Consider the following 27425-nt stretch of genomic DNA (forward strand, 5'->3'; position numbering starts at 1 on the left):
CCCCTAGAGTAGAATCTTCAAAAAAGTGACCCCATTTTAGAAACTATGGGATAGGGTGGAAGTTTTGTTGGTACTTGTTTAGGGTACATATGATTTTTGGTTGCTCTATATTACACTTTTTGTGAGGCAAGGTATCAAGAAATAGCTGTTTTGGCACTGATTTTATCTTTTGTTATTTACAACATTTATCTGACAGGTTAGATCATCTGGCATTTTTATAGACCAGGTTGTCACGGACGCGGCGATACTTAATATGTATACTTTTTTTATTTATGTAAGTTAGTTTTTTTTACAAAAAAATCATGTTTTAGTCTTTCCATAGTCTGAGAGCAATAATTTTTTCAGTTTTTAGGCGATTACCTTGGGTAGGGTATGATTTTTGCGGGATGAGATGACGGTTTTATTGGCACTATTTTGGGGTGCGTGTGACTTTTTGATCGCTTGTTATTACACTTTGTGATGCAAGGTGACCAAAAAATTGTTTATTTAGCACAGTTTTTATTTTTTACGGTGTTCATCTGAGGGGTTTAAGTTTTTGGGCGATTATCTTAGGTAGGGTCTCATTTTTTGCAGGATGAGATGACGGTTTGATTGGCGATACGGACGCGGCGATACCTAATATGTATACTTTTTTAACTTTATTTGGGGAAAATTACATTTTTGTTTATTTTTACTTGTAACGTTAAAATTTTTGGGGGAAAGCTTTATTTTTCCAACTTTTTTATTCACTTGACTTTTTTGTCCCTTTGGGACTTGAACTTTTGGGGTCTAATCCCTTTACAATACATTCCAATACTTCTGTATTGGAATGCATTGGCAGTATGAGTAATACAGTGAGTATTACTCATACAGCTTCCGGCCTATGAGATCAAGGGGCCTTGATCTCACAGGCTCGTCATCGGAAGGCAGCGCGATGCCTCCCTTAGGCATCGTGCTGCCTGCCATGCTATCGGGTCCCCCCTACAGCCGCATGGGGACCCGATGGCACCTTCAAATGCCGCCACCGCAATAGGCAAAAGCCGCAAACCGCAGGTCTGTATTGACAGGACCCCCCCCAGCGCATTTAGCCGAGGTGCCTGCTCAATGATTAGAGCAGGCACCGGCTTCCGATCACCGCGCGGCAGTGATCAGAAATACACAGGGCGTACAGGTACGCCCCTGTGTCCTGAAGAGGTTAACTATACTTTTCTACAATTTTTTGTGAACGTGTTTTCCTGATGCCTTAATAATAGTTTTTGTAATATAGTTTATTAATGTATTTTTATTACACTTTAGCCTCCCTAAAGTGCATGTTTCGCTGTGCACTTAAAATCTACTTAATCTACTTATTCATAATCTACGCTCAGCGGTGTACAGAGTATGGAAAACACATTTTTTTAATGGGGCTGCAGAGCAGTGAGTATGGGTAGGAGTACATATTGCTGCTCCTGCTCGTGCCCCCTGGAGGTTTACTAACTCCTGGGATAGCACATGGGTACTCTGTACTCCTGTGCTATGCCAGGATTAGCTGAGCGGAGCTGGTTATAATGACGGACAGCCAAATCTGCATAACAAATAGTAATGGTGACCCTAGATAAGGGCTATATACTATATGGCAGAATAAATAAATAACTGGGTGTCCATGAATAACACCTCACATCCAAGACAAATAGACAGTCAGGACCAAAGCATATAATGAAAAGTATCTCAATTAAAGTCGGTCATTAAATATCAAGGTGTAATAATGACCCAACGGATATCCTGGGCCTAATATGGATGTGATGGAAAACCATATTGCCCTGAGCGCAAGACCTCGACTCTCGACGAAGCCGCTGAGGTGAAACACGCGTCAAGGTCTTGCGCTCAGGGCTACTACCCACCTGTGTCCATCATGTCCTCAGGTACATTCCATGTATAGCACTGCGGTATATCTATACATGGTTTTCCATCACATCCATATTAGGCCCAGGATATCCGTTGGGTCATTATTACACCTTGATATTTAGGCCCGTCTAATTCATGAAGCTGGCTTACATTTAGACTGGCAGTGGAAGTTATGTAGAGGCCAGCAACGCCAGATATAGGAGTTATTAACCTTTTAGGGACCGGGCTCATTTTCACCTTAAGGACCAGGCCATTTTTTGCAAATCTGACCAGTCACTTTATGTGGTAACTTTAAAACGCTTTGACTTATCCAGGCCATTCTGAGATAGTTTTTTCGTCACATATTGTACTTGATGACACTGGTAAAATGGAGTCCAGAAAATTCATTTTTGTTTATAAAAAAAATACAAAATTTGCCCAAAAGTTTCAATTTCTCAACTTCTATAATACATAGTATACCTACAAAAAAAGTTATTACTTTACATTCCCCATATGTCTACTTCATGTTTGGATCATTCCCCCTAGAGTAGAAACTACAAAAACGTGACCCCATTTTGGAAACTAGAGTAGAAACTAGTTTCTACTAGTTTCTAAAATTCATTTTTATTTATAAAAAAATACAAAATTTGCCCAAAAGTTTCAATTTCTCAACTTCTATAATACAAAGTATACCTACAAAAAAGAAGTTATTACTTTACATTCCCCATATGTCTACTTCATGTTTGGATCATTTTGCGAATTACATTTTATTTTTTGGGGATGTTACAAGGCTCAGAAGTTTACACAAACAGCCCATATGTTGTCGTAAACCAACAAGTCTCCTGCAGACGCCCGATCACAGTGCCGAACATGTACGGCACTGGTCCTTAACCCCTTAAGGACATAGGACGTACCGGTACGCCCTATTTCCCGAGTCCTTAAGGACCAAGGACGTACCGGTACGTCCTGACTTTAAAATCGGCATTCCGGCGCCGCAGGGGTTAATTTGAACAGGATGCCGGCTGAAATCATTCAGCCGGCATCCTGTTAAAACGCCAGGGGGGGTCATGTGACCCCCCCGTGTCGGCGATCGCAGCAAACCGCAGGTCAATTCAGACCTGCGGTTTGCTGCGCTTTTTGCAGTTTCTGATCCCCGCGGTCCCTGACCGCGGGATCAGAAACTTTAGAGTGCCTAAAATCAATATAGTACACCCCCCCTGCACCCCTGCATGATTTGATGGCGGCGGGTGGTGCAGGGGGGGTGTCGCAGGCGGTGGGGGCGTTGCGGGAGGCGGGCGGTGCGGCAGGCGAGATCGCGATCCCCCGCCCGCCTCCTATTGCGTAATCGTTGGTGTACAGTGGGTATACCAGGGTGCCAGCACATTGCTGGCACCCTGGTATAAACGGCTGACATCGTTGATGCGATGTCAGCCGTTTAACCCTTTCCATACAGCGGTCCGTACGGACCGCTGTATGGAAAAGGTTAACAGTAAGAGGGAGCTCCCTCCCTCTCCGATCGGGGGGCTGCTGTGCCTTTGCAGCCCCCCGATGGGAGAGAGAGAGAGCCCCCAGACAGCCCCCCCAGAGCCCCGTCCTTACCCTTCCCCGTCTGCGCAGTTCTGACCATAACTGAGCAGACAGGGAAGGTTCCCATGGCAACAGGACGCCTGCTCAGGAGTCCTGCTGTCCATGGTGCTGAACAGATCTGTGCTGAAAGCATAGATCTGTTCAGTGTAAGTAAAATACAGTACAGAAACCTATATAGGTTCTGTACAGTATTTTACAGACATCAGACCCACTGGATCTTCAAGAACCAAGTGGGTCTGGGTCAAAAAATAAAAAGAATAAGTGAAAAAAAACATTTATCACTGAATAAAAATTAAAAAAATAAAATAAACTACACATATTAGGTATCGCCGCGTCCGTAACGACCTGATCTATAAAACGGTCATGTTACTTTCCCCGCACAGTGAACGCCATAAAAATAAAAAAATAAAAACTATGAGAAAATTGAAATTTTGCCCACCTTACTTCCCAAAAAAGGTAATAAAAGTGATCAAAAAAGTCGCATGTACGCCAAAATAGTACCAATCAAACCGTCATCTCATCCCGCAAAAAATTTGACCCTACTTAAGATAATCGCCCAAAAACTGAAAAAACTATGGCTCTTAGACTATGGAAACACTAAAACATCATTTTTTTTGTTTCAAAAATAAAATCATTGTGTAAAACCTACATAAATAAAAATAAAGTATACATATTAGGTATTGCCGCATCCGTATCGACCGGCTCTATATAAATATCACATGAGCTAACCCCTCAGGTGACCACCGTAAAAAAAAAAAAAGAAAAACGGTGTAAAAAAAGCTATTTTTTGCCATCTTACGTCACAAAAAGTGTAATAGCAAGCGATCAAAAAGTCATATGCACCCCAAAATAGTGCCAATCAAACTGTCATCTCATCCCGCAAGAAATTAGACCCTACTCAAGATAATCGCCCAAAAACTGAAAAAACTATGGCTCTCAGACTATGGAGACACTAAAATTTTTTTGGTTTTAAAAATGAAGTTATTGTATAAAACTTACATAAATAAAAAAAAATGGTATACATATTAGATATCGCTACGTCCGTGACAACCTGCTCTATAAAATTACCACGTGATCTAACCTGTCAGATGAATGTTGTAAATAACAAAAAAAAAACGTGCCAAAAAAGCTATTTCTTGTTACCTTGCCGCACAAAAAGTGTAATATAGAGCAACCAAAAATCATATCTACCCTGAACTAGTACCAACAATACTGCCACCCTATTCCGTACTTTCTAAAATGGGGTCACTTTTTTGGAGTTTCTACTCTAGGGGTGCATCAGGGGGGCTTCAAATGGGACATGGTGTCAAAAAACCAGTCCAGCAAAATCTGCCTTCCAAAAACCATGTGGCATTCCTTTCCTTCTGCGCCCTGCCGTGTGCCCGTACAGCGGTCTACAACCACATATGAGGTGTTTCTGTAAACTACAGAATCAGGGCCATAAATAATGAGTTTTGTTTGGCTGTTAACCCTTGCTTTGTAACTGGAAAAAAAATATTAAAATGGAAAATCTGCCAAAAAAGTGAAATTTTGAAATTGTATCTCTATTTTCCATTAAATCTTGTGCAACACCTAAAGGGTTAACAAAGTTTGTAAAATCAGTTTTGAATACCTTGAGGGGTGTAGTTTCTTAGATGGGGTCACTTTTATGGAGTTTCTACTCTAGGGGTGCATCAGGGGGGCTTCAAATGGGACATGGTGTCAAAAAAACTGTCCAGCAAAATCTGGCTTCCAAAAACCATACGGCGCACCTTTCACTCTACGCCCCGCTGTGTGGCCGTACAGTAGTTTACGGCCACATATGGGGTGTTTCTGTAAACGGCAGAGTCAGGGCAATAAAGATACAGTCTTGTTTGGCTGTTAACCCTTGCTTTGTTAGTGGAAAAAATTGGTTAAAATGGAAAATTAGGCAAAAAAATGAAATTCTCAAATTTCATCCCCATTTGCCAATAACTCTTGTGCAACACCTAAAGGGTTAACGGAGTTTGTATCAGTTTTGAATACCTTGAGGGGTGTAGTTTATAGAATGGGGTCATTTTTGGGCGGTTTCTATTATGTAAGCCTCGCAAAGTGACTTCAGAGCTGTAGTGGTCCCTAAAAATTGGGTTTTTGTAAATTTCTGAAAAATTTCAAGATTTGCTTCAAAACTTCTAAGCCTTGTAACATCCCCAAAAAATAAAATATCATTCCCAAAATAATTCAAACATGAAGTAGACATATGGGGAATGTTAAGTCATCACAATTTTTGGGGGTATTACTATGTATTACAGAAGTAGAGAAACTGAAACTTTGAAATTTGCAAATTTCTCCAAATTTTTGGTAAATTAGGTATTTTATTATGCAAAAAATTTTATTTTTTTGACTTTATTTTACCAGTGTCATGAAGTACAATATGTGACGAAAAACAATCTCAGAATGGCCTGTATAAGTAAAAGCGTTTTAAAGTTATCAGCACTTAAAGTGACACTGGTCAGATTTGCAAAAAAATGGCCTGGTCCTTAAGGTGAAAATGAGCCTGGTCCTTAAGGGGTTAAATTACAGACATCTGAGCCGTACATCGGCGCGGGTCCTCTACGGGTTACCTTGATCTATCACACCACTGTCTCTGAGCTACCAGTGTTTATTTTGTCAACTGACGCACACAAAGCTTTTGATAATTGCAACTTCATGTTAGATACCTACGCTTCACTACATCTTGGGAATGATATAGCTAGTCTCTATTCCTTTACTTCGATAGAAGTAAATGCTAATAAGCAGTTCTCCTCTAACATTTTAATTTCCAATTGAATAGGGTTTCGTAATTCGTCACAAAGCAAATTTCTATGTGAAATTTGGCGAAGCAGTCGAATCGAGGTTTTGACATTGATCCAGGGATTAGTTCCCTGGATCGATATAGCAGAATTAGAGGTTGGACTTGATGGACTTTTGTCTTTTTCCAACCTTAACAACTATATGTAACTATTTGATAACTTCGCTCATCACTATCTGACATGAGGGTAGGTTTGCCAACATTATGTGGCAGCTTTGCTTTTTTTTCCCTATCTCCTTTTCTCCCAACCCATTCTATTGAATTTCAATTACCAGAAGTTGGAGGCCCTAAATATCACATTGCCACCATCACTGGTATCTGGAATTTCTGATTCTTTCTCCTTTTGGTGGGCTAGGCATTCCCTCCATGCCAAGGATCTTTCCTGGCTCTATGCTGATAACTATCCTCCCTACCTCCAATGCATTGAGAATCATTTGACCTCCTGGACTATGGATTACCTGGTGTGGGACACTCGATTTTTAAACTGGACATACTTCCCCAGATTCTGTACTCTCCACAGCCTCTTCACATCCATACTCTCCATCCCCATTCCCAATCTCTTTTTCAAAACACTTCTGTTAATGTTGACTAAATTCATTTGGGTGGGTAATCCAGCTTTTATAGCAAGGTCCACACTGATTTTCCCTAAACATAAAGGGGGTATTATGCTACTTTATTTTGAGTAATATTATCAGGACTCCCATCTCTTGAGGATCGTTGCTTGGTGCTGGCATAGTGATGTGAAGCAATGGGTAAAGCTTCATTCACACGTCAGTGTTTCACAGATGTGTGCTGTACCTGTTCTCCACGGACAGCAAACGTCCCTATTCATTTTAGGCCTCTTTCACACGACTGTATGGCTTTTTCAGTGTTTTGCGGGCAATAACCCATTGACTTGAATGGAGCCATGGAACGTGATTTGCGGGCAATAATAGGAGATGTTCTATCTTTCAACGGAACAGAAAAACGGAAACAGAATGCATACGGAGTACCTTCCGTTTTTTGGGTGGAACCATTGAAATGAATGGTTCCGCATACGGACCATATACGGAACGCAAAAAAACGGCCTGTAAACGGAAAAAAAACCTGTGGTGTGAAAGAGGCCTTAATATATGTAGTCACACATCAGTGTTTTAGCACAGTTCGTGGGTCTATTTTGTCCATGTTCACGGATCCATCACGTCCATTATAGTCTATGGCTTTGTGAAAACCACGGATTATTTTTCAGGTGTTCAGTGTCAGCAAAACACGGATGCAACCTGGATCCTTCACACACAGCTTCATGGATGCATTGCTGATCACCTGCTCGCAGATCTGAGCACAGACACAGACGTGTAAATGAGGATTAACTATGGAGCAAGTAGTCTTCCCTACCCAATTAGTGAACACTCCATGGTTATCAGATCATATTGATTTACAAGCTCATACGCAAACCAAAATTGGTCCAACACTGTAGCCTCTAGTATTTTCCCAAAAGTGGAAATGTTTTCTTATCCTTTTATTCCCCGCTCTGGAGCAGCCAGCTTTTCCACCTGGCACAGATAGTATTCGTTTTTGCCAATGGTTCCAGGTGAACAAGTTCAGATCTGGCTGCTTTCTGCATGGTGAGGAATGGATGTTTTCACGAGTGCTTTCTAAGCTTTCAGCTCCTACCCCACTGTCTGCCTGGCAAGTTACAGAATTTCAGCACTTTCTAATGTTAACCTCCTCCCACATCGGAATATGCTAGGTTTAAAACATCACGTGGGTGCACTTCTTTTATACAATTTCCTGTATTTACAAACTGCTAATATCTCCTACCTAAACTCCACGAATACCTACTTGCTTAATTGGCAATAGGACTTGGACCCTTCCTATCTGATGAACAAGATGACCATATTTACACTTAGAAAAATAAATCCTTTACTGCTGTCAGGTAGCAAGAGGCGAGTTTTTATGGTATCTGATGCCTGTCAGGCACCAGAGTCCTCGGTCTCTTCACTATGTTAGAGATGCAGAGCAGAACTGGGTATGATTATGAATATCTTTTGGTATTGTTCAAAACTTGCAAGATTCTGGTGAGAATTCTAGTACATGACATCTAACTTAAAGCATCCCTCTCTACTGAAATCCCTTGCAATGTTTTAATTGCATCTTTGTGACATTCCACTCTCCAGCCCTCTGGACACAGCTGGTGATTTCATTGTTGTGTAACAAAATATAAGCGATCATGAGGGTGGAGGATGTCACTGCTTCACTTAAAGGGAACATAGTAACATAGGCTGAAAAAGACATACGGTATGTCATCCTGCAAGTTGATCCAGAGGAAGGGAAAAAAAAAACTGTGCGGTAGAAGCTAATTTTCCTCATTTTAGGGGAAACAATTCCTTCCCAACTACAGTTACACAAACAGGTACACATGAAAGTTTCTAAAATCCTGGCATCAATGGATAGCATTCTGGGACTCTCTGGAATTCTGGCAGCTCTCTGCATCTCCTGATTGATTATGTTCTGCTGGTGAGGCAATTCCTTCTATTAACCCTTTTTTTCTCCTGTCTTAAGCCTCATTCTCATGTCAGTGTTTGTGTGCATGTAGCCTTAGGCCTCATGCACATGACCGTTGTGTGCATCCATGGCCGTTGTGCCGTTTTCCGTTTTTTTTTTCGCGGACCCATTGACTTTCAATGGGTCCGTGGAAAAATCGGAAAATGCACCGTTTTGCAGCCGAGGCCGTGATCCGTGTATCCTGTCCGTCAAAAAAATATGACCTGTCCTATTTTTTTGACGGACAACGGTTCACAGACCCATTCAAGTCAATGGGTCCGTGAAAGAACACTGATGCACACAAGATTGGCATCCGTGTCCGTGTTCCGTGGCCGTAGGTTGCTTTCATACAGACGGATCCGAAGATCCGTCTGCATAAAAGCTTTTTCAGATCTAAGTTTTCACTTCGTGAAAACTCATATCCGACAGTATATTCTAACACAGAAGCGTTCCCATGGTGATGGGGACGCTTCTAGTTAGAATAGACTACAAACTTTGTACAAGACTGCCCCCACCCCCCCCCCCCCCACCCCTCCCCAGTTTGAATATCGTTGGTGGCACAGTGTGCGCCCACCATCGCCCCCCCCCCCTCCCTCTATTGTAATAAATCGTTGGTGGCACAGTGTGCGCCCACCATCGCCCCCCCCTCTCTCTATAGCAGTAACAACATTGGTGGCAGTGTGCGGCCTCCCATCTCCCCCCCCCCCCGATCATTGGTGGCAGCGTGCTTCCGATCGGAGTCCCAGTTTAATCGCTGGGGCTCCGATCGGTAACCATGGCAACCAGGACGCTACTGCAGTCCTGGTTGCCATGGTTACTTAGCAATAGTACAATAGTAGAAGATTCATAGTTACCTGCTTGCTGCTGCGATGTCTGTGTCCGGCCGGGAGCTCCACCTACTGGTAAGTGACAGGTCTGTGCGGCGCATTGCTAAAGAACTGTCACTTACCAGTAGGAGGAGCTCCCGGCCGGTCACAGACATCGCAGCAGCAAGCAGGTAAGTATGAATCTTCTACAATTGTACTATTGCTAAGTAACCATGGCAACCAGGGCTGCAGTAGCTTCCTGTTTGCCATGGTTACCGATCGGAGCCCCAGCGATTAAACTGGGACTCCGATCGGAACTACGCTGCCACCAATGATCGGGGGGGGGGGATGTGGGAGGCCGCACACTGCCACCAATGTTGTTACTGCTATAGAGGGAGGGGGGATGATGGTGGGCGCACACTGTGCCACCAACGATTTATTACAATAGAGGGAGGGAGGGTGGGGGGCGATGGTGGGCGCACACTGTGCCACCAACGATTTATAACAATAGAGGGAGGAAGGGGGGGCCCGATGGTGGGCGCACACTGTGCCACCAACGATATTCAAACTGGGGACGGGGGGGGGGGGGCTGCCCCCTAATGCCTGGCAGCCCTGATCTCTTACAGGGGGATATGATAGTACAATTAACCCCTTCAGGTGTGGCACCTGAGGAGTTAATTGTGCTGATCACGGCCCCCTGTAAGAGATCGGGTGCTGCCAGGCAGCAGGGGGCAGTCATGTACACAGTTTGTAGTATATTCTAACTAGAAGCGTCCCCATCACCATGGGAACGCCTCTGTGTTAGAATATACTGTCGGAAATGAGTTTCACGATGTAGCTCATATCCGACAGTATATTCTAACATAGAGGCGATCCCATGGTGATGGGGACGCTTCAAGTTATGTTCGGGTGTCCGCATGGCCGTGCGGAGGCAAGCGGATCCGTCCAGACTTATAATGTAAGTCAATGGGGACGGATCCGTTTGAAGATGACACAGTGTGGCTCAATTTTCAAACGGATCCATCCCCCATTGACTTTCAATGTAAAGTCTGGACGGATCCGTCTGAGGCTACTTTCACACTTAGAAATGTTTTAACAATATAATGCAGACGGATCCGATCTGAACGGAGCCACCGTCTGCATTATATGAACGCAAGTGTGAAAGTAAAGGGACTCCTGACTTTACATTGAAAGTCAATGGGGACGGATTCGTTTGCAATTGCACCATATTGTGTCAACGTCAAACGGATCCGTCCCCATTGACTTGCATTGTAATTCAGGACGGATCCGTTTGGCTCCGCACGGCCAGGCGGACACCAAAACGACTTTTTTTTCATGTCCGTGGATCCTCCAAAAATCAAGGAAGACCCACGGACGAAAAAACGGTCACAGATCACGGACCCCGTTTTTGCGGACCGTGAAAAAAAACTGTCGTGTGCATGAGGCCTTACACATACATGTGTTGTACGTGTTCTCCGCAGACAGAACACGTCACCATTCATTTGTATTCACACAACAGTGTTTTAGCACGGTCCGTGGGTCCATGTTTTCAGCACGGATGCATGTCCTATCTTGGTCCATGTTCCAGGATCCCTCACACCTATTATAGTCCCATCTGTGTTGCATCCGTGTTTCACGGATCATTAAGAAGAGATGCTTTAAAAAATATTTTTCAGCTGTTCAGTGTCAGTGAAACACGGATGCAACACGGACAGCAAAAATCGGACACACGGACCAAACACGAATCCTTCACGGACAGTTTCACAGATGCATCACTGACCGCCTGCTCACGGATTTCAGCACGGACACGGACGTGTGAATGAGGCTTTACTAGTTTTCCCCATCTTTCTCACCATTTTTTCCTCTTGTTCCTTCTGGTTTTCTTTGTTGCTCAAATGAATGTTCATTACCTACTCTTACACTAATTCCTTCTTTATATCCAATGTGCTGCTGGCAGTATTAATTATTATAATGAAAATGCTAAAGTAAAAAAATAAAGCATAGTCCATGATAAAGAGAGTCCACTAACAGCTGGGGATAACCAGTCAGATGCAGCACGAAAGCTAAATCAGTCGCCTAGAAAGGGTACATAGTAATTCTGTGCAAATAATTTACCAGTATATGAGCAATTTACAGCATTTGCCTAATACAATAAATGTGGAAATTCAGGACAGCACTTTACTTTGTCAACTAAACAAAATAAAAATGCTAAGAATAATTTTAAAGGCTTCATACAGGGAGTGCAGAATTATTAGGCAAATGAGTATTTTGACCACGTCATCCTCTTTATGCATGTTGTCTTACTCCAAGCTGTATAGGCTCGGAAGCCTACTACCAATTAAGCATATTAGGTGATGTGCATCTCTGTAATGAGAAGGGGTGTGGTCTAATGACATCAACACCCTATATCAGGTGTGCATAATTATTAGGCAACTTCCTTTCCTTTGGCAAAATGGGTCAAAAGAAGGACTTGACAGGCTCAGAAAAGTCAAAAATAGTGAGATATCTTGCAGAGGGATGCAGCACTCTTAAAATTGCAAAGCTTCTGAAGCGTGATCATCGAACAATCAAGCGTTTCATTCAAAATAGTCAACAGGGTCGCAAGAAGCGTGTGGAAAAACCAAGGCGCAAAATAACTGCCCATGAACTGAGAAAAGTCAAGCGTGCAGCTGCCAAGATGCCACTTGCCACCAGTTTGGCCATATTTCAGAGCTGCAACATCACTGGAGTGCCCAAAAGCACAAGGTGTGCAATACTCAGAGACATGGCCAAGGTAAGAAAGGCTGAAAGACGACCACCACTGAACAAGACACACAAGCTGAAACGTCAAGACTGGGCCAAGAAATATCTCAAGACTGATTTTTCTAAGGTTTTATGGACTGATGAAATGAGAGTGAGTCTTGATGGGCCAGATGGATGGGCCCATGGCTGGATTGGTAAAGGGCAGAGAGCTCCAGTCCGACTTAGACGCCAGCAAGGTGGAGGTGGAGTACTGGTTTGGGCTGGTATCATCAAAGATGAGCTTGTGGGGCCTTTTCAGGTTGAGGATGGAGTCAAGCTCAACTCCCAGTCCTACTGCCAGTTTCTGGAAGACACCTTCTTCAAGCAGTGGTACAGGAAGAAGTCTGCATCCTTCAAGAAAAACATGATTTTCATGCAGGACAATGCTCCATCACACGCATCCAAGTACTCCACAGCGTGGCTGGCAAAAAAGGGTATAAAAGAAGAAAATCTAATGACATGGCCTCCTTGTTCACCTGATCTGAACCCCATTGAGAACCTGTAGTCCATCATCAAATGTGAGATTTACAAGGAGGGAAAACAGTACACCTCTCTGAACAGTGTCTGGGAGGCTGTGGTTGCTGCTGCACGCAATGTTGATGGTGAACAGATCAAAACACTGACAGAATCCATGGATGGCAGGCTTTTGAGTGTCCTTGCAAAGAAAGGTGACTATATTGGTCACTGATTTGTTTTTGTTTTGTTTTTGAATGTCAGAAATGTATATTTGTGAATGTTGAGATGTTATATTGGTTTCACTGGTAAAAATAAATAACTGAAATGGGTATATATTGGTTTTTTGTTAAGTTGCCTAATAATTATGCACAGTAATAGTCACCTGCACACACAGATATCCCCCTAAAATAGCTAAAACTAAAAACAAACTAAAAACTACTTCCAAAAATATTCAGCTTTGATATTAATGAGTTTTTTGGGTTCATTGAGAACATGGTTGTTGTTCAATAATAAAATTAATCCTCAAAAATACAACTTGCCTAATAATTCTGCACTCCCTGTATATTTAGCTCGCTTTAATGGCATTGATGGCTGAAGAGCTATAGTTCACAAAGGAGACTGGTGGTAAGCCGGAATTTCCCACTAATAAACCACATGACAACTATAATATAGACTACACAGTATAATCTACTAGCTGTCACAGCTAAAAGTGACATGTCCAAGGTTTTTATTGGTGGGGATCAGAGTGCCGATTTCTAAAATGAGTCTCTCCTCACCGCCAAAGACAAAATGGCCTCACAGACCTTTTATTGAGCATGTCTTCTGCTTCTACAGAAAGTATGTATATTACACAGGCAGCTGCAGAACATCAACAGATTGTCTGATGCTCCTTCTGCCAGTTAAAACCAGATATATCCTATTTTTCTAATCAGTTTTTAGTTTCTGATTGCAGATTTATTTATTCTGTTTCCTGAACATGATTATGGGAGTGGCCATCTTGGCTGAGCTGTTCTTAACAGCCTTTAGAAAGCTTTAAGAAAATTGCTTTACAGCAGCCCCATGGTCCATAGACACAATGAACAGGACGGGACCCTATTGACTTCTATGGGAGCGTTTTCCAGGCATGTTCTGTGTCCTGTGCAGAGGTCATTGTACAAGGAAAGAATAGATAAGCTGTGACAATCACCTATTGTGAATGGTGGATCCTGCCTGTACTGATATCGCCCCTGTGTATAGATAAGCAGGAAAACTGCAGGAAGGTGATCTGTACAGACCAAGAAGTGGTGCCTAATTAGGTTTAGTGGCCATTCTGAAAACTGCAGGATTTTATATTTTTTGTTTAAAGGGAACCTGTCAGCAACTTTATGCTGCCCATACTAATGGCAGCATAAAGTAGAGACAGGCGAGTTTATTTCAGCGGTCGTCATTTAAAAGTTAAAAGTAAGTAGTTGCGGAGAACCAACATCACAATCATTGCAGACTGGGCCTGGAAAAGAGTCATGGCCACCTGAGAAGAGTCATGGTTATTCATGAATTCCTGCTCTTCCTGTGCACCTGCTGATGATAGACAGACTTCTACCTAGTTTTCTCCCTTTCTGCCAATCATCATCGGATGGGTGAGAGTGCAGGAGATTATGAATAACCATGACTCTTCTCAGGTAGATTTGACTCTTTTCAAAGCCTGGGCTGTAATGATTATGATGCTGGTTCTCAGCAACCACTTATTGTTAGCTCATGAGTAACACACCGCTGAAATCAGCATTCCTGTCACTATTTTATTCTGCCCTCAGTGAGGTCAGCATAAAGTTGATGACAGGTTCCCTTTAAATATTGATATTGACATGGAAAATTTAAAATAACATCACCAACAATTCTTTAAAAATACTTTAAACATAAAAACATGATTTAAACAATAGGTCTTTTCTGATGACACATTTCCTTTAAGCTGATTTATGACCAACTTAGGCTACATTCACACTCGCGTTTTGTGCGGATCCGCACAACGGATCCGCACGAATAATGCAAACGGTTGTATCCGTTAATAACGGATCCGTTTGCATTATTCATAAAAAAAAAAAAAAAGTCTAAGTCAAAACGGATCCGTCTTGACTTACATTGAAAGTCAATGGGGGACCGATCCGTTTTCAATTGCACCATTTGTGTCAGTGAAAAACGGATCTGTCCCCATTGACTTACATTGTAAGTCTAGACAGATCTAGCTGCATTTTAGTGACCATCAAAAAAACGCAACGGAGGCCAAACGCAGCCAAATTGATGCATTCTGAATGGATCCTTATCAATTCAGAATGCATTGGGGCTTAACTAATCCGTTTTGGGCCGCTTGTGACAGCCCTGAAACGGATCTCACAAGCGAACCCAGACACATCGGTATGAAAGTAGCCTTAGTTAAACTTTGATTCGATAAATCAGCTTGAAGAGGTTTTCCAGGTTCATAGCTGAACCCGGACATACCTGCATTTTCACTCACCCCCGGCCTCTGTGAAATGAGCCCGGAATGGCACAGGGTAAGAGCTTGTTTGTTTACTTTGGCACACTGCTAGGCGGAGGCTTCCACCCAGCAGGCTCTGATGGGCCAGCTTTAGAGCTGCCCTACCTGTTTTACAGGCTAGGGTAGTGCTAAAGCCCGCCTATCGGTGCCGGTGATGTCACCGGGCTCACTGCTGGGCAGAAGCCTCCTCCTGGCAGTCCCTATGGAAAGCCCAGTACGTCACCGGAACTCCATAAAATGCCTTTGCCCTGCGGGATTCAGCGCAGGGCAAAGGCATTTTAGTGGGGCTGCCTGGGTGAAAATATGGGTATGTCCTCTTAAATAGATCAATAGATTTGAGCTGTCAGTTAACTACATGGAGAGCATTCATCTAAATAGACACCACATAATACTAAATATCCCCAAAAAAGCAGTGGGCCACATCTGTCACGGATGTATCGAGACTGGCAACACGTGCTTTGATCTGACAGGTTTCCCTGTGGATCAATAGATGTCTGTGTTGTTTCTGATACTGGCTACACCTCTAACCTCCAGATGTTGCCATTGTGGTCATTTAACTTTCCTTATTTATAATTGCTTCACCCACAATGCTGTGCGGTTTATAGCTTCAGTGGTATCCGTGGTCTGCTGGTGTTTGGTTCTCTGCTGAATTCCTTTTGCTACAATAGCAACTGGAAAGTTAAGCGTTTACTTTCCTTTTTACATTTGGTTTTGGTTTATCTGTTAGTTGTTTTTCCCCTGCCCTTTGTTGTAGGCCTGAGGGGGACTCCTGGTCATCCTTCCTTTCTGGAGGAACAGCTAGTCTCAGTCCTGTCACTATCGCCATAGGATGAGTTAGGACTCTAGGTACCCCTTCGTATGAACTCACCTACCTTTGGGGTCTATTCATACTGATAGCCAGTCATGACTGTGACTAGGGATTTGACTAGGAGGTGTCCTTCTTCCTTCCCTTGCTTTCAGGCCTTGTTCATTGTTCCCTCTCCTTTGTCCGGTGTGGTGTCTCCCTACCATGACCACCACAGGCCTTTAACTACACTGATACTAATGTATTAAACTGAAACTTTCTCAATGAAAATGCAATGCAATCTGCAGGCATTATGACACAGAGCAGAATTAGCTAAGCAGATTGTTATATAGTATAGTAGGAAAAGATTAAATTTCAACTTGCAATTTATGCATTTAAATCCCTGCACCTTCTATCCTTAGGCCAATGTGGGTGATCCTATTCAGTGAGTGGCAGCCTTCCCTTTGTGCATACAGAAATAGCTGTCAGGGTGCAGGACCGCCCGTTGAACTCTTATGTCGCCCTAGCTTAAATGGAAACACAAAGTATCTTAACAAAAGTATATCAATAATAAGTTTTCTTTTAGACAACTGTTATAATAAATAGCAGTTGGGTTCTAACTTGTGACAGCTATACGGGATAGTGAGTACTAGAAGAAAATCAGCATGAGGCAGGGTGGGAAAAGACAAAATAAAACAGGGATATGCAGAAACATTCTGTAGTGGGAGCATTGAACTGGCAGTCTTTCAAACCCCCACCCTCCTCACATTTCAGTGAAGACAGCTGCTGTGGACAGACTTACAGAGCCTGCCAGTCAAATACAAAGAGTATTTATATTTTATACAAATATAAACCCCAAGTATTATTTGTAACCCCTTTAACTTGAAGGTACATTATTTTGTCCTCAACTGGTTTTCCAGGGGTTAAATACTAATGCAAGACCACATGTATTGTTTTTACAACTCAGGTCCATTAATTGGAATCCTTACAACATTTGTGGCGACACGTGTGACAGTGGTTTTTAAATCTAGCTAATATTTTTTAACTCACAATGAAAAAAGGGGTTAGAAAGCAAAGTAGAAGTCACACTACTTAATTATGAAATCTCCCATCCCAAACAAGAGGAAGAAATTTCACCAATATGTGGTAATGTTTTCTACACAATCCAGTAAATGGGCAATTTCAGAGTTAATAGGGGAAGGAGTAGATCAACACGTGTTAAGTGTTATTATGTTAGTTAGAAGGGGTTGTCTTGCTTTTGTAGTGCAGCCATTTAGGGTGTTAGTATTGTAGGCAAAGCATGCATTGTCAAAGCTTGTTAGAATTAGTTCAGGGCATATTTGCTTTAGTTGGGTCTATGGTTTATTTACGAACTTACCAAAAGTTTCTGTTAAAAAAGAGTGAAACAAAGGAAAAGAAAAAAAAAGTTAACCATTTATTACTGTGTTAAGACACAACAAATGTAACAATACCACATGAATAACTTTATACTCTAAATTATACTTTAAATTCTCATATTATATATTGAAGCAGTTATTTTATTATCGAGGTTATAAACATGAATTTCATCTCTTTAGCCAAAGGAGCTCCACAAAACACAGAAACTATTAAAATTAAACACTTAACTTACTGATAAAATTCAGTCGCTAACAAAAGTTTAATAATAATTAATAGCAGTTTCTCCTAGGCATGAATGCCAGGCATTAAAAATATCATCCAGAAATACACTTAACTATACTAATAATTCAATAAAATACATTGGGAGATTTAGGATAGTGTTTTGTTACCCATAGCAGTCAATCACAGCACAGCTTTCATTCTTTGCAGTGCTCTTTAAAAATTAAAACAGTGTTGCGATTGGGGGCCTACAGAGTTTTTTTGTGCTGATTTTGGCACATTTCTACTTCAGAATCAGCACAATAAAATGACTACAAACTGCCTTCCATTCACTTAAACGGGAAGCAGCATTTGGGCTTTTTTCTGGCGCGGTTTATACGGAGCTGGAAAAAAGAAGCAGCGTGCTAGGTCTTGGTGTGGAATCTGTGAATCTCCTATTAAAATGAATGGAAAGTGGCAAAAAAAACTGTGCTGTATGCATCCTTAGATTATTTTGCATGGCTCCATGCCAAAAACCACAAACAGAAAATGCAGATTTGCACTAAAGTATACGCCTTCAAAAAAAGCATAAAAAAACGCAGCACAAAAGCACTATTTAAAATCAGTCAAAATTCGTCATATGAACATACCCAAACTGAGGACAGCAGAAACAGATGACAGATACCCTAAGCAAAATGCTGGGCCACTTACTTTAACCAAGCCATTAAAACTAATGTCTGTATCGAACAGCTCTGTTCTCAGTTCTGTCCTAGAATGTGAGCAGGACTGGTTCCCACCACTTGCAAAGCTGCATTGGGGAGGTTTGGGCGATGGGCCTCACTAAACTGCTCTACAATAGATGGTAATGATGTGATACTGCCTACAATATACCATCATAGCTGAGCAGGCTGACAGGAAAACTCACCTATATGTGGTATACGTGGTGAGGCCCCACATCCTCACAGCCCTAAGCAGCTCTGCAAGTGGAGGCAACTCATGCTGCACACATTCTCGGACAGGTTGCTGGAGGCCATTTTAAATCATTCCTCCTTTAATACACAGGACACGCCATAGAGTAGTCAAATTCAAATACATGACCCAGGATTTTGCTATGGGTATCTGTCAGCATTTTATACTGCCTTCAGTTAGGGTAGCATTAAACTGGAGACAGATTCCCTTTTAAACCACCAATTGTATTTTATAGTGTATATGTACAGACGTGGACAAAATTGTTGGTACCCTTTGGTCAATGAAAGAAAAAGTCACAATGGTCACAGAAATAACTTTAATCTGACAAAAGTAATAATAAATTAAAATTCTATAAATGTTAACCAATGAAAGTCAGACATTGTTTTTCAACCATGCTTCAACAGAATTATGTAAAAAAATAAACTCATGAAACAGGCATGGACAAAAATGATGGTACCCCTAGAAAACACAGAACATAATGTGACCAAAGGGACATGTTAATTCAAGGTGTGTCCACTAATTAGCATCACAGGTGTCTACAACCTTGTAATCAGCCATTGGGCCTATATATATGGCTCCAGGTAATCACTGTGTTGTTTGGTGATATGGTGTGTACCACACTCGACATGGACCAGAGGAAGCAAAGGAAAGAGCTGTCTCAAGAGATCAGAAAGAAAATTATAGACAAGCATGTTAAAGGTAAAGGCTATAAGACCATCTCCAAGCAACTAGATGTTCCTGTGAGTACAGTTGCACATATTATTCATAAGTTTAAGATCCATGGGACTGTAGCCAACCTCCCTGGACGTGGCCGCAGGAGGAAAATTGATGACAAATCTAAGAGACGGATAATCCGAATGGTAACAAAAGAGCCTAGAAAGACTTCTAAAGAGATTCAAGGTGAACTTCATGCTCAAGGAACATCAGTGTCAGATCGCACCATCCGTCGTTGTTTGAGCCAAAGTGGACTACATGGGAGACGACCAAGGAGGACACCATTGTTGAAAACGAATCATAAAAAAGCAAGACTGGAATATGCCAAACTACATGTTGACAAGCCACAAAGCTTCTGGGAGAATGTCCTGTGGACAGATGAGACAAAAATCGAAGTTTTTGCCAAGGCACATCAGCTGTATGTTCACAGACGAAAAAATGAAGCATATCAAGAAAAGAACACTGTCCCTACTGTGAAACATGGAGGAGGCTCTGTTATGTTCTGGGGCTGCTTTGCTGCGTCTGGCACAGGGTGTCTTGAATCTGTGCAGGGTACAATGAAATCTCAAGACTATCAAGGAATTCTAGAGAGAAATGTACTAGCCAGTGTCAGAAAGCTTGGTCTCAGTCGCAGGTCATGGGTCTTGCAACAGGACAATGACCCAAAACACACCGCTAAAAACACCCAAGAATGGCTAAGAGGAAAAAATTGGACTATTCTAAAGTGGCCTTCTATGAGCCCTGACCTCAATCCTATTGAGCATCTTTGGAAGGAGCTGAAACATGCAGTCTGGAAAAGGCACCCTTCAAACCGGACACAACTGGAGCAGTTTGCTCATGAGGAGTGGGCCAAAATACCTGCTGAGAGGTGCAGATGTCTCATTGACAGTTACAGGAAGCGTTTGATTGCAGTGATTGCCTCAAAAGGTTGCGCAACAAAATATTAAGTTAGGGGTACCATCATTTTTGTCCATGCCTGTTTCATGAGTTTATTTTTTTACATAATTCTGTTGAAGCATGGTTGAAAAACAATGTCTGACTTTCATTGGTTAACATTTATAGAATTTTAATTTATTATTACTTTTGTCAGATTAAAGTTATTTCTGTGACCATTGTGACTTTTTCTTTCATTGACCAAAGGGTACCAACAATTTTGTCCACGTCTGTATATGCACACAGTAAATTTACTTTAATCTGGCATGCAGTGACAATGAAGATTTGTAACGTAGGGTGATGAAGGAATAAAGGAGCATTGTGCTATATAGCCAACAGGAGGGAATGTCACAGCACAGTGTTAAGTAATATGATCATTTGGCGGAGGAAAGAATCCTACAACACAGCAAAGGAGCAAAATCTACAGACTAAGAGGAGAAACTAGAGCAAGCTGTCTTAAAACGGGAAAGAGCAAAGTGACTACTACACAACCATCTCACAAAATGGCAAAAAAATAACTACAGATAAAATGACTTCCTTTCACTGTGGAGGAATAAACTGGAATAGTTACTTCTAGGACATTATGAAGCAGTAGGTCCAATTATTATTGCTTTGTAGAATCAAGAAAAAGTCAGGTACTACAGCAGCAAAACTGAGATAGCTGGATAAAGTGATCTACTGTAGTGTGCTCTTAAGTAAGGTCTGAGACCCCTCGTTTGATTATTATTATAAAGGCCATAACATTGCCCAAATTCAGGTGGCTGCCTGTGCCAGGGAATAACAATGCTGGTAATGGCCAATGCAGATACTGTGTATGAAGTATTGGGTTTTGCATAACTGTATCCAACAGAAAAGGATGCAGCTATGGTACAGCCACACGTGGCGATTATACTGTAGCAGAACTGTGTCAGGAAATCTCGCGATAAAAGCCATTTAAAAAGCAAATTAACATATTCTTGCTATTGTTTACTTAAAGTTTTAACCATCAAGTTTAGCTCGGCTGCATCTGTACAATCGGAGCAAAATGTATGAGATTTTAAAGCATTTCTGCAACAGAATCTGCACATAATTTGACCTGCAGTGTGGATTTAAAATATGCAGCATATTAATTTATGCTGCAGATTTAACCCTTTACAAAGCAGAATGTGAAATCCATTTCAAACCCGCAACCAAATCATACATGAGTCAGGAAGACTTTACCATACATTCATTGCAGATTTGCCGCAACAAAATACATCCCACATGGACATACCCTTATAGTCATGTTAATTGGTGGAGAATCTGAATAAGTAAATGTTACAAACCCAGGTACTCAGTCATTACCCCTAGGTATATAATATTTAGATGGCAGCTCTGAAGACAACACTTGTTACTTTACAGTAACATTATAGAATAACAAATAGGTGCAAGGAAAGAGGGAAGATACTTTATGCCAGATTAAAGGGAACATGATGTACGTCACCAGGAAAAGTGAGATGGTACAGTAAGGCTACTTTCACACTTGCGGCAGTGTGATCTGGCGGGCAGTTCCGTCGTCGGAACTGGCCGCCGGATCCGCCGATCTGCCACTGACTGAAAGCATTTGTGAGACGGATCCGGATCCGTCTCACAAATGCATTGCAAGGACGGATCCGTCTCTCCGCTTGTCATGCGGACCGACGGATCCGTCTTGTACATTTTTCTCATTTTTACCGATCTGCGCATGCGCATGCCGGAACGACGGATCCGGCATTCCGGTATTCTGAATGCCGGATCCGGCGCTAATACATTCCTATGGGAAAAAATGCCGGATCCGGCGTTCAGGCAAGTCTTCAGTTTTTTTCGCCGGAGAGAAAACCGTAGCATGCTGCGGTTTTCTCTTTTGCCTGATCAGTCAAAACGACTGAACTGAAGACATCCTGATGCAAACTGAACGGATTACTCTCCATTCAGAATGCATGGGGATAAAACTGATCAGTTCTTTTCCGGTATAGAGCCCCTGTGACGGAACTCTATGCCGGAAAAGAAAAACGCAAGTGTGAAAGTATCCTTAGGCCTCTTTCACACTTGCGTTGTCCGGATCCGGCGTGTACTCCACTTGCCGGAATTACACGCCGGATCCGGAAAAACGCAAGTGTACTGAAAGCATTTTCAGACGGATCCGTCTTCAAAATGCTTTCAGTGTTACTATGGCACCCAGGACGCTATTAAAGTCCTGGTTGCCATAGTAGTAGTGGGGAGCGGGGGAGCGGCATACTTACAGTCCGCGCGGCTCCCGGGGCGCTCCAGAGTGACGTCAGAGCGCCCCATGCGCATGGATCATGCGATCCATGCGATCACGTCATCCATGCGCCTGGGGCGCCCTGACGTCACTCTGGAGCGCCCCGCTCCCCACTACACTTTACCATGGCTGCCAGGACTTTAGCGTCCCGGCAGCCATGGTAACCATTGAGAAAAAGCTAAACGTCGCATCCGGCAATGCGCCGAAACGACGTTTAGCTTAAGGCCGGATCCGGATCAATGCCTTTCAATGGGCATTCATTCCGGATCCGGCCTTGCGGCAAGTGTTCCGGATTTTTGGCCGGAGCAAAAAGCGCAGCATGCTGCGCTATTTGCTGCGGCCAAAAAACGTTCCGTTCCGGAACGGAAGACATCCTGATGCATCCTGAAGGACGGACTGTCCATTCAGAATGCATTAGGATAATCCTGATCAGTATTCTTCCGGCATAGAGCCCCGACGACGGAACTCTATGCCGGAAGACAATAACGCAGATGTGAAAGAGCCCTAAGTAAGTAGATGCATGTTTACAGCACCTGCCCACACTTAAAGTCTATTTGCGCCTTCAAACCTGCTTTATTGATGTACAACATGTCCCAAAATTAATAGAACTGGAAATGACAAATCTACCCTGGAAGACACTGATATCATGGATAGTTAGTTGCATTATGCTAACACAAAATGACTGTGTATAACATACTTGATTAGAAGATCCCGGTTTCTAATGCATAATCTATAATGGAGCCACCCATCTTTCTTTTGCCATTTAGCTAAGTATTGCGATTACTTTTTTGAAGACATAATGCTAATCCACCAGCAATGTTCCAGTAGTATACATTGTTTCAGACCAGCTCAGTTTCATGCATACATTTTGAGGCCTAATGTTATAGGCAGCTGTGTCAAGTGATCCCCATTCTGACTACCAGTCACAGATCAGTCTCCCTCGTTGTGTCTCTGACTTCACCTGAACTACAGGAATACATCTACCAAATCCCCCCTGGAAACTTTCTGTCTGTTCCCCTCTCCTAATGTATAGAGAGCTGCTAAAGATATCATGTAAGTCTTGTCTAAGAGACCAGGTGTGCTGTTATGTATATATTAGCTACAGAGTTAGAAAAGTACCCTGATTCAAACTGCCTGCCCATTCTATCTGGGTGTGATGTATACAGCATCTTCAGTGTACTCTTAAGAAATGCAGTTTCACACTGCTTTCCATTCCCTCCTGCTTGTAAGAGCTGACAGGGACAAATCTATCACAAGCAGGTGTCAGAAAAGACAGACTGAAGCTCCATCACATAAGATAAACTGAGATTCTGCAGCATGAGTTATATGTGACTAATCAATCAGTTGCTGTTGCTGTTCTTATGTAGGACTCACAGCAGGACCAGTGTGGTGAGACTCTGTCGCTGCAAAATAATGCATAATGGGAAATCCAGGCTGTGTTAGAGGAATCATATTAGAGGGGAAGAAGGAGCCAAGAGGCCACACGAGCCATCAATGTTTGAGCAACTAAAACAGGTATATACACGTCATACAGAACAGACTCTGCATTAATGCTTAAAAATAGCCTATGCTGCAATATATAGGCAGGAAAACAATGTATTACTGGCGTGCTTACAAACTGTGGACCCCATACAGCTTCTCCTCTGGATAGCAAGTTGTATTGAAAAGATAGAACTGTGCATTATTTGCACATTGTGACGATAATTTATTAAACAAAAAATAAATATTGTCCACATTTCTACTACAGTTTTAAGGGAAGTAAGTTTATTTGCCTTTTGAACTTGACATAATTATACAAACAAATAAGCTGTGAACTGTTATACAAAACGTACAGGATGGCTACCAACCATCTTCCAATCATGCAATATTTTGTACAGGAAAATCTATACTTATATTTTATACCTAAATAATCTTTTAACCTCCTCCAGTTCTGTGCAATTACAATATTATGCAGTGGCTTAATATTGATGACCTTTGGATAGGTCATCAATATCAGATCGGTGGGGGACCGACTCCCGGCCCCCCCGCCGATCAGCTGTTTGAAGGGGTACCTGCCCACCCTCGAGCACTGCTTGCTCTTTAAAGCCTTACCTGAGTGCCATCTCCTTTGTAGTGGCAGTGGAGTGTAATTATAACTACTTGTCCTGCTGACCTAATATTGATGACCTATCCTGAAGATAGATAATCAGTATTGAGCCACTGCTTAACTCCTTTGAGTTTAACCCCTAACCGACCACTACAGTACATGTACAGCGGAGGGCGGGTCTTTAAAGATGACACTTGCTTCTGAGCAGTGCAGGTGCCATAGTTTCACACAGCAGTCACCTGGAGCTAATGTCTGTGGTCGGCGATCATGCCAATCTCAAACATTTAAAGGGCAGTCTTCCTCCGGAGCTCCGTGCTCCCAGGGCCCAAAAAGCTCCCCCGTACATTGATCAGAGGAGCTGTTCGTTCCTGTGATAACCTGGTCCCTACCACGGTGATAGAATCCCTGCAAGAAATTTGCAAGAAATATTGACATTAAACATTTGCATTCAATATTGTCACCTGTTTGCATGTTAAACCATACTTTCTGGATGGTACTGCACCTGCACAAAAACATATGAGCATTGCACACATACATGTTCCACATACATTAGTTCCACCTTGAGAGAAATATTAATTAAGGAAAAACAGAAGGAAAGCATATACCACATGCGGTAGGTAAAGCTGAAAAAAACAAAAACGATAAAATTAGGTTAACATCACATCTGCCTTTCCCTCTCACATCCTAGTGTACTTTTACCCATATCTCCCCAAAAAAAGGCTTTTTTCACCTCAGAACTGTTAAAATTTCAAGAAAACAAGTTAACATGTTAAAAAAGTGTTAACAATATATGTAGCATTTAAAATGATAATGACAGGTTATTCATAATAAATTGAGATGACATGATGAAGGGCTTTTAATGTCAGCTAACACTCATGTAAATAAGACTTGTCAGAATTCACATAATGCCCAATTTCATGTGATAGATAAGACATGAATAGATTGCTATGCTATTTTTATTAAATGCTGTCTCCAAGGCGGCAGGCCTCATTCCAAGCCCTGAGGCCAGTTTTCCCTGACCATGCGCAGTGATTAACAATTCTAGTCCGTTTTGCAGACAAGGATAGGCATTGTTACAATGGATCCGCAAAAAAAAAGAATGCCATACGGCCATCATCCTTTTTTTTTTTTTGGCGGACCGCAAAACACATACGGTCGTGTGAATTTAGCCTAAGCATGATACAGAGGAAGCTGTCAGAGAAGAATACTCATCTGTAACAATCTCCCCTTTATTAGGGTAGCATGTGAGCCCCGACTGTACGGCCAAGTTTTCGTGCTGCGGCAGTCTCACTTGGCTGAGGTTTTCAAATAGAATGCTAACTGACCACATGATTTTGACGGCAATACTACAGTTTTGTCCACAAAAGCACACAACCATTAAAGAGAACCGTCACATCTCCTGACATGTCTGTTTAGGTAATACCAATTCTGGAGAATCTATTCTTACGACTCTATGCTGTGTGAAGTTACTTTTATTAATTAAAAATGACATGTCCTCTTTATATTAACAAATTATTAATGGCCTTGTGGTTTTGTGGGCAATACTGCGTTATTAATATTTTTTTGAACAATTGCAATAATTGGAACCCGAGACCGCAACTCTGAAGAAAACCAATCATCCCAACATAATAAAAAATTAGGATTAAAGCAATATAACCACAGTAACACTGATAAAATAATTCCTTATATAAAATTCATTAAAACCTACTGCAAGCTGGTGTGTCACTTTATCTGAAGAGGGCAGGAGCTCGTTCAGGGCCCTGTTTAGTACACAGTAAAAATAAAAGGAAGCCACGCTTGCTTGGTGTCTAAAAGATTACCTAGTAGTCATATAGGTAGGAAGCAGTACATGTAGTACTGTACTGCACAGAGTGGCTATGACCACCACATGGTGGTCCACTAATACAGCTCCCAATGATTGCCTCTACATGCCAGTGAAATGCTAGTGCTGGCTTGCTGGTTATATGGACTGTAGATCAGCCCGGTCCATGGCATAGTAAAATGTGATTTTACATTATAATGAGCCAGAAACATGGAATGGACCATTGTACATTGGACATCTTGGAAACTGATGCTATTGTAAATGGAGAGGAAGAATGTATTGCAACTTTGTATATTACAATGCCAAACCTACACAACTAATAAATTACTAGGTATATAGCAGAAGCTTGTATATCAATTGTGATTGATCAGACGAGGATCAAGCAAAAAAATATCTGTTTTGTCATTAACAAGATTAGATTACCACAATGTTTATTCAATTATATATGTATAAACAGTTTGGAAAGGTAAAAGAGACAATAACCACAGCTATCTACTAAGTCAGGCATCCTCAAACTGCGGCCCTCCAGCTGTTGTAAAACTACAACTCCCACAATGTCCTGCTGTAGGATGATACCTGTAGGCTGTTAGGGCATGCTGGGAGTTGTAGTTTTGCAACAGCTGGAGGGCCGCAGTTTGAGGATGCCTGTACTAAATTATAAGGATACATAACACAACAGACAGATAGATAGACATGAGATGATAGAGATAGATAGCTAGATAGCTATGAAATAGACAGATACACAGACACTGATAGACAGATAGATTTCAAATAGACAGACATAGATAGTCAAGGAAAAAGCAGCACCATATAAACGATAAAAAATATTGTCATTGGCAGCACTCCCAAGAATTCAAGTGAACAAACAATTAATCTTTATTGACAGCACAAAATACTGCTGCCTTTGCTGCAGTATTCAACTGCATCACCGTCCTGAGGATGGCGATT

At 42.0% G+C, this 27425-nt stretch overlaps 1 protein-coding gene across 18 annotated transcripts in view; it reads right to left on the bottom strand.

Moving 5' to 3' along the window:
- Window positions 1-27425, bottom strand: part of PTPRS (protein tyrosine phosphatase receptor type S) — a 580801-nt gene that overhangs the window by 397295 nt on the left and 156081 nt on the right. For 12 of the 18 annotated variants that reach the window (XM_044268344.1, XM_044268394.1, XM_044268288.1 and 9 more), the window contains exon 6: window positions 17476-17484. The exons of the other annotated variants lie outside the window; for them this stretch is intronic. In XM_044268344.1, the coding sequence (XP_044124279.1) occupies window positions 17476-17484 (9 nt within the window). The remainder of the gene's footprint in view (window positions 1-17475; window positions 17485-27425) is intronic. 18 annotated transcript variants of the gene reach the window in all.

The sequence above is a fragment of the Bufo gargarizans genome, chromosome 1 (assembly GCF_014858855.1).
Source record: "Bufo gargarizans isolate SCDJY-AF-19 chromosome 1, ASM1485885v1, whole genome shotgun sequence".
NCBI lineage: Eukaryota > Metazoa > Chordata > Amphibia > Anura > Bufonidae > Bufo > Bufo gargarizans.